This window comes from Dipodomys merriami, unplaced genomic scaffold (genome assembly GCF_024711535.1).
Source record: "Dipodomys merriami isolate MVZ:Mamm:240054 unplaced genomic scaffold, mDipMer1.0.p SCAF_7, whole genome shotgun sequence".
NCBI classification, from domain to species: Eukaryota; Metazoa; Chordata; class Mammalia; order Rodentia; family Heteromyidae; genus Dipodomys; species Dipodomys merriami.
The window spans coordinates 62,603,089-62,618,283 of record NW_027206290.1 but is presented as its reverse complement, the minus strand read 5'-3'; the positions used below and the strand labels follow the sequence as shown (position 1 = coordinate 62,618,283).

The window sequence follows — 15,195 nt, the reverse complement described above, 5'->3', positions numbered from 1 at the left end:
AGAATTAACAGCAGTTTGTACAAAACACTGTCAAAACTAGCCAGTGTACATGTCACAGAAAAAAAAAGGACAGTGATGCTATGGGTTCTTTTTCTTTGTGTTATATGATCCATTCTTTTTTCTAGACAGTTTTAGATAATGAGACTTCTGCCTAGACATTTTTTGCATATACAAGTTGCTCAACCATGAATTGGCTTAATAACAAATTAATGCAGTATTCAATTTGTGAATTTAAAAAATTCCCCCACCAAACAGAATGCTATATTTCTCAATTACTCTTCATCTCTGATTGTTACACAGAACTCACTTTTCTCTCTTCTGTCCATGGATCTGCAGGTCATATCAGGGCAATTCTTATCAGATAAGAAAATTGGCACGTATGTAGAAGTGGATATGTATGGGCTGCCCACTGACACTATACGGAAAGAATTTCGAACTCGCATGGTTATGAACAATGGACTCAATCCAGTTTACAATGAAGAATCATTTGTGTTTCGGAAGGTAGTGTATTATCAATGTGTCAAAGTTATTCTAATGACTTTGGGAGCTGTGTTTTAGTGTCTGGACACTTAGATGCATTGGGATAGATATTCAACTTACAATATTTTCTTTTTCCTCCTCCTTTTTTTTTTGTTTTTTGGTTGGACATGGGGCTTGAACTCTGGGCCTGGGCACTGTCCCTGAGCTTTTCAGCTCAAGGCAAGCACTCTACCACTCGAGCCACAGTGCAACTTCAGGCTTTCTGGTGGTTAATTGGAGATAAGAGTCTGATGGACTTTCCTGCCCTGGCAGGCATTGAACCACGATCCTCAGATCTCAACCTCCTGAGTAGCTAGGATTACAGGTGTGAGCCACCGGTCCCTGGCTTTTCCCTCCTTCTAATAGATAATTCTTGTAGCTATTATATGATTATTTTTTCAGTTGGGCCCATTTTGACTCTCCTTTCCCTCTTCCCATGTGGCAATGCCCAGGTTCCAAGTTTGCACTCTCATTAGTGTGTATCCTGGTAGGTAGATACTCTCACATACTGCAGGGTTTTCCCTTGGATGTAACGTGTTCTCTTCCCTTATCCAAGAAGTCAGGCAAGATGTTACATCCAAAACTAAGACCAGTAAATATCATATGGGGTTTGTTTTCCCTAATTTATATTTTTTGCGGTTCTTTCTTTCTTTCTTTCTTTTTTATTTTTATTTTTCAGTTTCTTGTTGCTGGATCTGTTGCTTGTATGGAATAGTACTTTGGGGCATAATGAATATTATTATTCATGATGTATTTCTAGAAATGCAGAACGTTTTCTCCGCATTTTGATATTAATAAAGAAATATCCCACTTGTTTTCATTATGTAATATTTCTGATCCCAGAAACAAAATGCCACTGTTCTCCAGAGTTCAGTCTTCACTATTCTTAAGAATTTAAATTGCCTTCCCCTGATATCAAGATCTTGGCTTTTGTCTACTTTCTTCGTATTATTATAATTGTTGGTTTTGCTTTTTGCATGAATGTTACTAGGCAAAAGTGACAAAGGCCAAGGCCCTCCTTCACTACATGAGGAAGAAGAGTGTGGGAAGTTGTCTGAATTTGAGTTAGACTTCTTTTCATCTGTGCAAAGCAGGAATTAAATAACATCTCCATATGTAAGGCCAGCAACTCGTTGTCTAGCCTTAAACACAGTACTCAGGTCAGCCAAGATGCGCTGATTGTTCTTAGCCAATAAAAAATATTCTTGAGTTAGCAAATTGGATTTTCTTTTTTATGTGACATTTTTCTGTCTTAATAGGGACTCTGTCATATAGGAACTCAGATTTTATGTCCATTCATTCAGTATATGGATGGCAAGAACAGATGTCTTTGAATCAATGTTTATTAATGTGTTTATCTTACTCTTCTTCTAGTTAATATTCCAAAATGTGTCCAAAACATTGAGTGCAAGAAATAATGACAGTGTTAAGCCAGATGCCAGTGGTTTTTGCCTGTAATCCTAGCTAAAGCTGAGATTAAGTGGAGGATTGTGGCTCAAGGCCAGCTTTAGAAAAAATGTCTATGAGACTCTACTGCCAAAATAACCAGTAAAAAAGCAGGGCAATACTGCCAAACAAACAACAAAAAAGGGCAATCTAATTTAAAATATAAATATGTTCAGATATGAAACATTTCTTCATATATGCTGATATTTTAAAATATTGATTTAAATCTGGGACTATGGCTTAGTGGTTGAGTGCTCACCTAGTCTGCATGAAGCCCTGGGTTCAATTCCTCAGTACCACATACACAGAAAAAGCTGGAAGTAGCACTGTGTCTCAAGTGGTAGAGTGCTAGCTTTGAGCAAAAAAAGCTTAGGGACAGTGCCCACAACCTGAGTTTAAGCTCTAGGACTGGGAAGCAAATAAAATAAAACATTGATTTAAACATCAATATTGATATTTAAAAATAACCAAAGCAAAATGCCAGTACATGTAATAGGTAGACTCCAGGATTAGAAGAGCCCCATTTCCCATCCCTGCTCAAGCACTGACCATCTCTAAGATTAAGAAATGTCACCCTGTTTCTTGGACACCTTCCTTTTACCCATAGATAGAGTGGGGTAGAGAAATAGGATAAAGGTTGGAGTCATTACCTAAAACAGTCCATCTTTTTTTGCTTTCTTCATTTGGGAATAGATTTGTGTGTGTGTGTGTGTGTGTGTGTGTGTGTGTGTGTGTGTGTGTGTGTGTGTGTGTGTGTGTGTGTATGTGTGTGTTGTGTGTGTGTGAGAGACAGACAGACAGACAGACAGACAGAGACAGAGACAGAAATAACATCTCAACTAGGCTGGCCTCAAATTTGAAATCTTCCAACATCTATTTCCTGAATGCTAGGATTATAAACATGAATACCAGGCTAAGTAACATTTTTTATGGGTTAATTTCCAGGAAACCTATGTCAGTTATTGGGCATCACAGCTTACATAGCATACTTTAGGAACACAAAGGGTTGCTAGATTTATTTTAATCAGAAAAGAGTATTGGAAACCAATAGGGATTTGGTTCAGAGTCCTAGATTCATGATTCTCGGAGGCTGCATGACTATAACCAGTGAAAGGCCCTGTTCTTTGTTTCCAGGTGATCCTACCTGACCTGGCTGTTTTGAGAATAGCGGTGTATGATGACAACAACAGGCTGATTGGTCAGAGGATCCTCCCTCTGGATGGCCTCCAGGCAGGCTACCGACACATTTCCCTTCGGAATGAGGGAAACAAACCTTTATCACTGCCAACAATTTTTTGCAATATTGTTCTTAAAACATATGTTCCTGATGGATTTGGAGGTAAGAAAACTTTTGGGTACAGTATATGACATATGTGAGATTGAACTACAGGATGAGAAGACTTATTTTTCTCCCATACTTGAAAGTGGCATCTCACCCTGCCACTGCAGATCGCCCTGTGACTTAAAGAAGTCAAGAGTAGAGTAACCTCAGGTTTCCAAGAACAAGTGAAACATCAAACTTAGATTGTTTTCAAGTCTGTTCTTACTTCAAAATATTACAGTTTTATGCTATTTATCATTTTTACAAGTAATGTGTTATAAAGGGAAGAGTTATATATATTATTGTAAAGGTGATGTACAGAGGGGTTACAGTTACATAAGTAAGGTAATGAGTACATTTCTTTTTTTGGGGGGGGGGTCTGGTCATGGGCCTAAACTATGGGCCTGGGCGCTGTCCCTCAGCTCTTCAGCCCAAGGCTAGCGCTCTACCACTTGAGCCACAGCGCCACTTCCAGCTTTTTTTTTCTGCTTATGTGGTGCTGAGGAACTGAACCCAGGGCCTCATGCATGCAAGGCAAGCGCTCTACCACTGAACCACCTTCCCAGCCCCAGTACATTTCTTTTTTAACAGTGTTACCCCTCCCTCATTTTCTCCTGCTTTTCTTACTCCCCTGACTCCCTTCATCCCCACATTGTAAAGTTCATTTCTAACATACTGTCTAATGAGTATTGCTGCACCATAAAGGGAATATTTATACTGCCACTAAAAGTAGGAAAAAATAGTATGAAACTATATCTTATTAATTGATATCACTAAAAGATTTAGACTCGGGCTGGGGAGGTGGCTCAGTGGTAGAGTGCTTGCCTTGCATGCATGAGGCCCTGGGTTCGATTCCTCAGCACCACATAAACAGAAAAGGCCAGAAGTGGTGTTAGGCTCAAGTGGTAGAGCACTAGCCTTGAACTGAAGAGCTGAGGGACAGCGCCCAGGGCCAGAGTTCAGGCCCCATGACCGGACCAAAAAAAAAAAAAAAGATTTAGACTCCATGGTTGCTATCATGCCTGAATTTCCCTCCATATCCACAACAGAGTTCAGTTGAATTAAAGAACTGAGTCATTGACCAGGGAGCACGGAGAGGGGGTGGGGGTGGCGGTGGCTTGTGCCTGTCTTCCTAGCTACTCAGGAGGCTAAGATCTGAGGATTGCAGTTCAAAGCCAACCAGGCAGGAAAGTCTTAGACTCTTATCGCCAATAAATATGAAAAAGCTGAAAGTGGAGCTGTGACCCAAATGGCAGAGCACTAGCCTTGATCACACAAGCTAAATGGCAGCACCCCATGCCCTGAGTTCAAGGCCTAAGACTGGCACCAAAACAAAACGACAATGAACAACAACAAAAAACAGTCAGCAATCTACCTTGGCCTTACTGAGATGACAAATGGGAAAAACTCAAAACTAGATCAAGTCATAGGATTTTGTTCACAAAAACATATCACATTTTGTAGCTGACAATCATACAGTTACAGTAAAAGAAAGGCACAGAAGCCCTTCTGTCCTTAGAATTTATTGGACTGCTGGGAAACAGAGCAGTGCAACTGTATCAACGTAGCCAAAGGTTCAAATCCTCACACCGCACTGCTGGCCAGTGGCCTGGTGATGATGATATAACCTCGCAAATCCTTCATTTCCTCACCTGCAGAGGAAGAAAGACACAGTCTGGTTAAACGCTCAGTACAGGACACAGGAGAGCAAGATTTAAAAATACTTGTGTGTCTGTAAAGATAAGATTCCTATACCATGCTGAAACGCATCACCAGATTGTTATTCATTGAAGAAGAAACCATAGTAGATGCTGTAGTGGACAGTAAGGGTTAGGATAAAAGCATCCATAATAGAGGATGGGAGAGAGCATTATGGAGCTGAGTTAGGGGTCAGAGAGACAGAAGGTCCTTTGATGTGGGTTGTCAAACTGTAGCCACACTCATGACAAAGCCTAGAAACCAGCCTGCATTTCATACCCCCCCTCCCCCCGTCCTGGCTTGAAGATTCAGCAGATGATAAAATCATGTCCTTTGTATCTGAGCTTAAAAAGCAAGAAGTGAAGAAAGAGGTGACATTGTCCTAAACGAGATGTACTCTGTATCTGACATATATAACTGTAAGCCCTCTGTAAATCACCTTTACAATAATAATAAATAAAAAATAATAAAGCAGAAAGTTGGAAGTGCATACCAAGTGTCTAATAGTTCATAAGTCCTAACAGGAGGAAATGCAAAAATTTTGCCTCTGCAATGGGTTAAATTTCTAGTGAAACTATTAATTTTTTCATGGGAAATAAGCCATTTTCTTTTTTTTAAAAAAAGGGGGGACTGTTTATTGAGCACCTACTTTTTTGCCAGGCACTTACAAAAAGGGAGTAAAAAAATATGAACTTGTTCTGAATGGATGTGTATGTGTGTAGATAGACACTGAAGAAATATCTGTATTCTGAAGTCCAACTTAACTGCCAGTGTTGATATTTAGGTCTGATACAAATTAATCTCCATAACGATCATCTTACAAGTATTCTTTCCTGACATGCAACTGTGGCTGCTTCCAGTCTTACCAGAAGTTTTGGAAATACCTGCCCTGTGTTTAACGTGACTCAGCAGCCAGTGCTTTAATCTCAGGTTTGATATGGAAAGACAGTTGATTGAGAATTCTCTAGTTATCTCTTTGATATCTGAAGAAATGAAAGGCATTGAAAGGTGTTGAGAGGTCTTACCTGAAAGTAATGGGAAAAAAGAATATGAGGATTCTCTTTTTCTAAATTTTTTATCTTACATCCTTTTCACTTAAACAATGTGTCCATATTTTATCTCTACAGCTAACCTTCCACATTCAGTCTGCTTCCATATTGAACCCCTGGGGGTTCAATCTATAGTCTGGGTTTTCCTAGTATTTTGATATACTGCTGATTCTATAGGAGCAAGTCCAAAATGAAGCCATACCATTTCACTCGAGAAATTTCTAGAAAAATAATGCTATTCATATACATAATTAGAATTCTGTGTGGATAATGAAGATTCATTACTTCACAAATTTGTATGGCAGGTTTATTCCATAAAAGATAAGGTAGCTAGAAAGAATATCACTGATTCTGTTAGCACAAAAAATAGAATAGGAGTTACCCACAAATCCTCCACCCAGAGGAAAGGACTGTCTTCTTCCAATCTCATTTCTTTTTCTATTTTTTTATTGATTACTTATTTGTATTGCTGAGGACTGAACCCACAACTTTGTGCACGCTAGGCAAACATTCTACCAGTAAGCTGCTACTCCCCAAGAATAGCTAGGATATTTTTTTTTAATTTTGAGACACATTCTTGTTAACAAAACTAATCTCAAATTTGTGATCATCCTGCCTGTGTCTCCCAAGTGGTTGGGACCGCAAGCATGCGCCAACACACCTGGATTCTATTTTACTTTTGGATTAAAATTGCATCTTACTGTTCACACTCATTTTAGTTTTCTTCACATAACTGAGAACTTATTTCCCCCCATATCATGAGATACCTTTTTTTATTTTTATCAGCTGCATAAGATCCCACTTTATATATTCCTTAATTTGGCTATTGAAACTGAAGGCATTATTTTCATAGTCTACGCAATATTCTGAACAGTACTGTACCTAAGAAATCTCAATATAAAGTCTAGGAAATGTTTGTCATCATTTCTTAGCAATAAATTCCTTGAAATAGATTTATCACACAAAGGAATATATATTTACTTAAAGCTTTGGGTTCAGATTGCCAAATAACTATTATGTAGTAAAGGTGTTTTTTATAAACAGTTTAATTAGTAAAACAGTATTTCTTTGGTGTATAGATTTAGAAAATAATTTCTTAAAAGATATAATGAGCCATCATTATGTGGTACCTTCATAGCAACTCTGTAAAAATGCTGTAAAGTGTCTATTTATCCTTGAATAAGTTACACAATTCACTCTTACTGCTCTTCTAGAAGCCCAGCGATACCAGCAGTTCCCCTACCCTATAATTGAATATCAAATAGACTCCTGGAACAATGTTGACTATAGCATCCCTCTTTATTAAATTTTTTATTTAGGATTAGCGAGCTAAAGAAAAAAATGTCTACCAGATCTAAGTTCATCACCTCATCTTACACTTTAGTTTGTGTAAAATGCCAGCAGTAAATAATTGTGCAATAAACAATTCATCATCCTAAGAAAAGTCCCTTAATCCAATGCCTTTCTAAGAAATTTGAGAATTCTTAATACATGAGTGATGTAAGATTTTTATTAAGTAGCAGTGGTTCTATTTCCCAAATGATTTTACAACTTATTTTGACTCAGTAATGACATATGGGTGGCAACATTTTATATAAATAAGGGGAAAAATGTTCTTATGGCTTTCCATGTTAAGATAATTCCATAGAAAAGGTATGGGCATTTATAGGAGTTTCTGGCCACTTTTTTTTTCATGGAAGGGATGGGGGCGTTTTGCTCTGTGTAGTCAACATATGGTGACATATGCTGTGTTTGCAATAGCTCATAATTAATCCTGCCCTCCTGCATCTGAGGCTCTTCAGAGACAGTGTACTCTGGCTGTCCCAACACCATCTCAGCACAGGGTAGGTTTAGAGCCCAGTGCTTCCCTCTGACTTTGTTCCCACAGCCTATGCCCCTTGCTCACCATTCAGGAAACAGAAGCAGGGATTTTATTGCACCTGATTCTCCTCATTACTACAGTGTAATAACTCCCCACAAAGAAATGACAGAGCAATGATGGTGTCTTATTCCTTTTCTTTTTTCTCTCTAGCAGAACACCTGAGATTGGGTAATTTATAAGTCCTGCTGCTGTCCACCATGGTGGAACAGCAGAAAAGCCAGTGGGAGAGGAGAGGGGACAAGGGACCTGCTCTCAAGATAACTAACCTACTCTTTCCTGGACTAAACGTTTTAATGAGAGTGGAGCCCCCAGGACACAAGGACATCTTTAAAGCTCCTGCCTTTCACTGGCATTACCTTGGCAATGAAATTGCATCATGAGTTTCAGCAGGGAACAACCCACATCCAAACTATGGCAGTTGGTTACCATGACCTTGTGAACTCTTTCCAGAGTTCTGTTCCACAGCAGAAATGTCTCAGGGTTAAAGAACATTGAGGAACTGCTTTTCAGAAAGTAAATTTTGACAGGAGAAAATAGTAACACATAAAAGAGAAATGACTTGGAATAAATCAAGCTTTGGTTTAATTCATGTGATTTTTTTTTCATGTTGAACACAAAGAAAAAGAATATTGTTTGTCACTCTCACATTCAAGCTCAAAATTAAAATACAAGCCAGGCTCCAGTGGCTCTCTCATTTGTAATCCTGGCTACTCAGGAGGCTGAGATCTGAAGACAGCTGTTCAAAGCCAGCTCAAGCAGGAAAGTCTGTAAGATTCATATCTCCAGTTAATTAACAAAAAAATCCTGAAAGGAGGTGTGGCTCAAGTTGTAGAGTGAGCACCAGCCTAAGAGTCAAAAACCTAAGGGACAGTGCCCAGGCCATGAGCTCAAGCCACAATACTGTTACAAAATACTACTACTACTACCAGTAGTAGTAGTAATAATAGGTTGGTTGCTATAAGGATGTGATAAAAGAGCCATTCTTCCCTTTGTCAGATCAAGTGTGACTGGAGGTACTAGGGTGGTCTTTGCTGCTTTATCTGTGGGTGCAGACATGATGACTTGTGATATTTATTCACTGGACAGCCTTTCACACTAGCCATTGCTGTTGTGGCAGTAAACAGTTTCAGGGCTAAAGACAATTAAAAGGTACTCATTGTTTCCTTTTCCCACTCACTGTTGCTTTGGAGGAATTCTATCATCGATATTTCTCTTAATATTACAAAGTGCTGAGAAGGAGATGTTTCCACGATGTATGAAGCATCAGCACTGCGTTGAAATGTCTCCCTGAGCTGAGTTGTATGAGCTTCTTAGCACTGTGATCTTTGAGAAGTGTCTCCCACCCATTGTTTCTACAGCTGGAGATGTTGTCTCTCTTCTGCAGCTGGACTGTTTTCTTTAAGAGAAGATGAATTAGCCTCCTCAGCTACTTTCTTTTTCTCTTGGCCTATTTACATTTTATGTTTCTCTTATGACTGAGGGTGTATCCTGGGATCAAGAGTAGTGTGTCTCATTACCTCTGCCCAGATCTTTCCAATCACTTTTCAAAGACGTATGGTTGTCTCTTAGATCAGGTATTTCCAGATGAGGAGAATCCTCAATTAAGGTCCATTCCTGGATGGGATCTCGGTACTTCTTGATGCACCTCAACGGTGTCCCATGTGGTCCTCTCTTTGGTGGTCACTAAAATATCATATAAATATTAAATATTTATTAAATAACCAGTTTTTCAATAATTTATTAAATAAATATTTATTAAATAATCAGGCTAGCAATTATATCCTTTGTAGAGGGGGGAGGAATTCTGAGGATTGAACTCAGATGGACGTTTTTATGGTCTTTACTGAACTACAACAAATATTAGCAGGGACTCTAAGAAAGAAAGTTCTAGAGGGGAAGAGAGAAGGATGGATTTTTGTAAAAAGTAAATTGAAGGGGCTGTAGCACAGTGCTACAGTGCTTGCCTAGAATGCCCTGATTTAATCCCTTGCATTGGTGAAAGAGAAGGAGATAGAGACAGAGACAGAGAAGACAGAGTTGGGGCAGAAAAGATAAAAGAATTGCTAGATTGGGCAAATTAAAACTGGCTTCTTATTACCAAGTACCCAGATATGTCCTGTGGGCAGAGTGAGGAAGGGTGAGCATAAACATTTCCCAGTTTTGCTTGACCATGGGATCCCAGCACCCTGAGAACTTCCTGCACAGTATGGTCCTCTGAGCATTGTATTTGGGGAAATGAGTAATCATTGGTAGATGCTAAAAGAACAAATCCAAAATCATAGCTGTGGGATTTATTGATCTTTATTGACATATTTTGTAGGGAATAAGGACACATATGTTATTTTTCTGTTTATTTCTCTTGATGACAGAAATAATAGTAGTGGGAATAGTGGATCAAGAACAAATTCATAGAGATGAGGAGGGGGAGACCAGTTGTCAAGTTTGTACTCAGCCTGGAAGGAACCCAAAGGGCTCAAAAAAAGTTTAAATTTTTAAATTTTTCCTAAATGTTCCTGAAACTCAAGAAATATCTGCAAGTCTAGACTAATGAATTGCTATCTTCTCTTTAGTTCTTCAAGACACCTAAATTGATGCTTTCAACTTTGTAAGGTTGTGTGGAAGAATGGGAGGGCAGAAGGGAGGAAGGGAGAGGAAAAGCAGAGTATATGGGAGAGATCAGTCTTGTGAAAATAACACTGTACCCAGAAATAGTGTACAAAAACAGTAGCCAAAAAGCACCCATTTTTCCTGTGCTTAGGCAAAGAGAAAATAAACATTTTCAAATGGTTATACCACAATATAAGGTATTTGAGGGAAGACAACCATTTCTTTGTTCCACGTTTCTTTAAATGTGATTACTAAAAATCAATTTCCTTTGATGATAGGCTTTATCTACCATTTTGTCTCAAATGTATATGCCTATAGCCAGAGGAGCAACTGAGTCAACACTTGGAAACTTATCCCAAAAAAGCCAAGACATGCCTTGGCTCCTTAATTCCAAACGCTTTCGCTCTTTGCTGAACATTTTGATTGAACTTTCCTGTGTATTAAACATTGCCCTCGGTATTATCTGCAATTCTAGTGAATGGCCCCCTGCCTCCACATGGATATCTAATTTGTTATTTGTCCAGAATGAAGTACCCATTTCAAATAACCTATAACCTGACCCTTATCCACAACCTCTAGTCCTTTTGTAACTTTGGATTTGTCTCATTAAGCTAATTTGAGCATGCCTTATTTTTTTATAGTATAGAAGGAAGGTTTTGCTTTAAGTTAGTCAAGATGGGTATTATTTACAATTATGATCATAAGCTGGGTGTTGGTGGCTCATGCCTGTAATCCTAGCTATTCAGGAGGCTGAGATCTGAAGATCATGGTTCAAAGCCAGCCCGGGCAAGAAAGTCCGTGAGACTCTTATCTCCATTATCTCCAATAAACTACTAGAAAATCGGAAGTGGTGCTGTGGCTCAAGTGTTAGAGCACTATCCTTGAGCTGAAGAGCTCAGGGACAGGGCCCAAGCCCCACAACCAACAAAATAAAAGAATTATGATCATAGCTTTTTACAGTTTTATTAGCCTCAGTGGTTCAGAAGGTTTCTTTTGAACTTGGCCATGTAAATGTTTTTAAAGGTAATACATAACTGCAAATAAAACATCCCAAATAACACATTTCAAAAATAAGACTCAACTAAGGTGAAATTTCAGAATCTAGTGACATAAGTTCCAGTAGTTCTAGAAGAGTTTGTGTTGGTATGAATATACAGCAATTTTTTAACTTTAAGTACCAAGTATGAAATCCCACATTAGCTGGTTGACAAGAACATCTGTCAACTTTCCTTTGAACTCCTTATGAAGCCAACTAGATCAGAATTGTGTACAATCTGCCCTTGACACTGAAGGCAAACTTTAGTAAGCAGAGAGGAAATTAGAGGACGTATGTAGAGGTTTCCCATGAGTAACTCATGACCTTGGGATAACCCCAGTGGTTGGTGGTCGCTCCCTACTAACACTAGTAAAACCTGTCTTTACAGATTAAACATATGACTGTGTAGAGGATTTAATAGCAGCATTGTTTTCCTCAATCATCATTATTAATTGAGCTTACTGGCTTCTTTTTCACCTCTGTGTTAGATTCCCTGAGGCTACTCTAACAAGTGACGGTAACTTAGATGACTTGAAGCAATATTAATAGTTTCCTCATTGATAGTATATAATTTCCTATATTAATATTAATTCCTCACAGTTCAGGGGAAAAAAGTTGACATTCATGCTTGCTATGAGGCCATATGGAAATAATTCTTCCTTTCCTCTTGCTGACTCCTTTCACTCCTTGGCTTGTAGCTACCCCAGTCTATACTCTGCCTACGTTGTCACAGGGCCTTCTTTTTACCCACACAGCCTTCTTCTTGTCTCTATCAGTCCTCTTAGGAGGACACTAGTCTTTAGATTTAGAGCCCACCCTCATGTAGATTGATCTCATTTCAGTTCTTAACTGAAACACATGTAACAGACTTATTTATAAAGAAGGTCTCTCTCTTTCTGAGGTTCTGGATAAACAAGAATTTGATAGAGGGCTATTGAAATCTATGCAATATCTTAATTCTTTTTTATTGTCGAAGTATTTACTTTTTTCAGTAAATTATTTGTTAGCTTTCTTAAAGCCTGTTAAGAATTAATTTTGTTAGGAATGCCATCAGGCATAGAATCACTATAAAACTTCAATTTTGATGAAAGAGAATGATGAAAATACCATTTTTACACCAAGATCTTCCTTGAGAAATCATCTTTCATTGAAGAAGTGAAAGTCCACCTAAATATCTATCAGTGCATAGTAGTTTAAAACGTCAAGCCAATGGGATATTATCAATTCACCCAAGCAATGATATTAAATGCTCCAATTATAAGTAGATAAAAGGGGCTGGGAAGATGGCTCAGTGGTAGAGCACTTGCCTTGCATTCCTGAGGCCCTGGGTTGGATTCCTCAGCACCACATAAGCAGAAAAAGAAAAAAGCTGGAAGTGGCGCTGTGGCTCAAGTGGTAGAGTGCTAGCCTTGAGCTGAAGAGCTGAGGGACAGCGTCCAGGCCCAGAGTTCAGGCCCCACGATCGGACCCCCCCCCAAAAAAAATAAGTAGATAAAAGCAGCTTAAGTAACTTATTAATTGTTATTCATTAAACAAGCTATGAGAAATGGGAATTTTTGTGAGAAAAATCATCAACATACATAAAGATGAAAACTGCTTTGTTAACATGGAAGGAGTATGTATCATTCCCTTCTTTAATGTGTTGCTTTATTGGTTTTAAATTATTAAAGTATCATCTGTTATTCTTTTATTTTGTGTCATTTCTGAGGATTGAACTCAAGGCCTTGGTACTGCCCCTGAGTTTTTTTCCTCAATGTTAATGCTCTATGACTTGAGCCACAGCTCTACTTCCAGCTTTTTGGGGGATAGTTAATTGGAAATAAGAGTCTCATGGACTTTCCTGCCTGGGCTGTCTTTGAACTTAGCATCTTCACATCTCAGCCTGGGTAGCTCAGATTACAGGAGTACCTGACTCATCTGTTATTCTTAATGAAATAATATATCATCACTCTAAAAATTCAATATACTCTGTTCAGACTTCTAGATTAAATAAAATAAACAATCCTTTATTTCCTAACAAGCCAGCACTGTAAGGCATCCCCTGAAATATATTATTATTTATGAGGGAAGATGTACCCAGTGGAGGAGTGAACAAATATATCTAGACTGGATGTATCTCCTACAGAGATAGGCATGAAAGTTCAGTGGGAATGAATTAAACCTCACTTTGTTCACTTTGAATGGAAGGAAGAGGCATTAGGAATCAGACAGAGATTATTTAAACCTTGGTTAAATCACACCATCATGTGTAAAGTGAGATTAACAGTACCCACTTTTTGGCATCTGGTGAGCAAGGAAAGCCACATGGGTGCTCCTAACACATCATCTCATGGTAAGTGACCACGGACCACAGATCAGAGGCCTTCTCAGCAGGAAGGAGCTACATGGGCATCAAAAGAGCCTTCCTAACTTCCTATGCCCTTCCATAGAGATGCAACAGACTCTCAGTCTCCCCACACCTTTCCAGCTGAAGAAGGGTGTCAACACCACTAAAAGTGTCATTGGGAAATGAAGTATTACCAGCAGATTGCAGATGGGTTCTGAAGAGAGAAAGCAGCTCTGCTTTGCAGAGATCAAGCTGTCACCTCAGCAGGATTCTCAGTAGTCTTAGCTCCACAAGTGGGACACCAGGCTTATGTCCCTTGGTGTGATTCCTATGAAGTCACAGCACCTCTTATAACGTAGTTTCCAAAAATGAGAATCCAAACCTTAGAGCTAAGTAGCACAAAAGAAAACACTGAGATTCACTCATCATGTGGGTCACTTTACAGGACATCTGACATCTCTTCAGCAACCATATCTATTCACAAATAGTAGAAGACTTCTAGGTTAAAGTACACGTAAGAGATTTGTCAGAGATGTGGAGTCAAGTTTGTGTCTTGATTCAAATGAAGAAACCATGTAGGGGAAAACATTGAGATGAGCTGTATATTGCATCAGAGTAGGGAAATATTATCAGTTTTGTCAGATATGATATTGGTATGACTGGTTCCAAACAAAATGGCCCTTTTTAGAAATGTATCCAGAGAAGGTTAAGAATGAAATGACAAGATACCTAAATTTGCCTTAACATATTTCAGAAGAGACAAAGGAAATGTGTCAAAATACATAGTTATTAGATCTTTGTCGAAAGTATAACAAGTCACGCTTTTAGTTTTCCCTCTATATTGGTGTGGACTTGAAATTTCTGTAAGATTTAAAATAGATACATTTTTATAATATTAACTTCTCAAAATAATTGTCTAATTTTTTGTCTTCAGCAAGGCTTAAAAACTAATTTGTTCACATCCATTACAATGAGGCAAAATGTTCTTAAGGGCTGCTGGTTATAACCATAAGCAGACTCCTCCTGGACCTGTGAAAGTGAATTTGACAGTAACTACCATAGAGCAAACACTCTCATTCATTACTCCAACTTTTAGACATTTATCCTATGAACATCCATACAAATATGCTACAGAATATTCCAGGAAATTCACTATAGTGATAATTTAATAGAGAAAAAGTGAAGAATTCCAACTGTCTCTCTTTAGTAAACTGATCAAAGAAATTGTTACCATTCAGAAAAATATTTAAGCAGCTCTTCACGATTAATGTGGTAACTATGCATTGCTGATATGAAAGTGTTTCCAAGATG

General features: G+C 38.5%; 1 protein-coding gene across 5 annotated transcripts in view; it reads left to right on the top strand.

The window, feature by feature from the left end:
- Nucleotides 1–15,195, top strand: part of Plcb4 (phospholipase C beta 4) — a 355,705-nt gene that overhangs the window by 312,613 nt on the left and 27,897 nt on the right. For all 5 annotated transcript variants that reach the window (XM_070006763.1, XM_070006764.1, XM_070006768.1 and 2 more), the window contains 2 exons: nt 337–501; nt 3,100–3,304. In XM_070006763.1, coding sequence (XP_069862864.1) covers nt 337–501; nt 3,100–3,304 — 370 coding nt within the window. The remainder of the gene's footprint in view (nt 1–336; nt 502–3,099; nt 3,305–15,195) is intronic.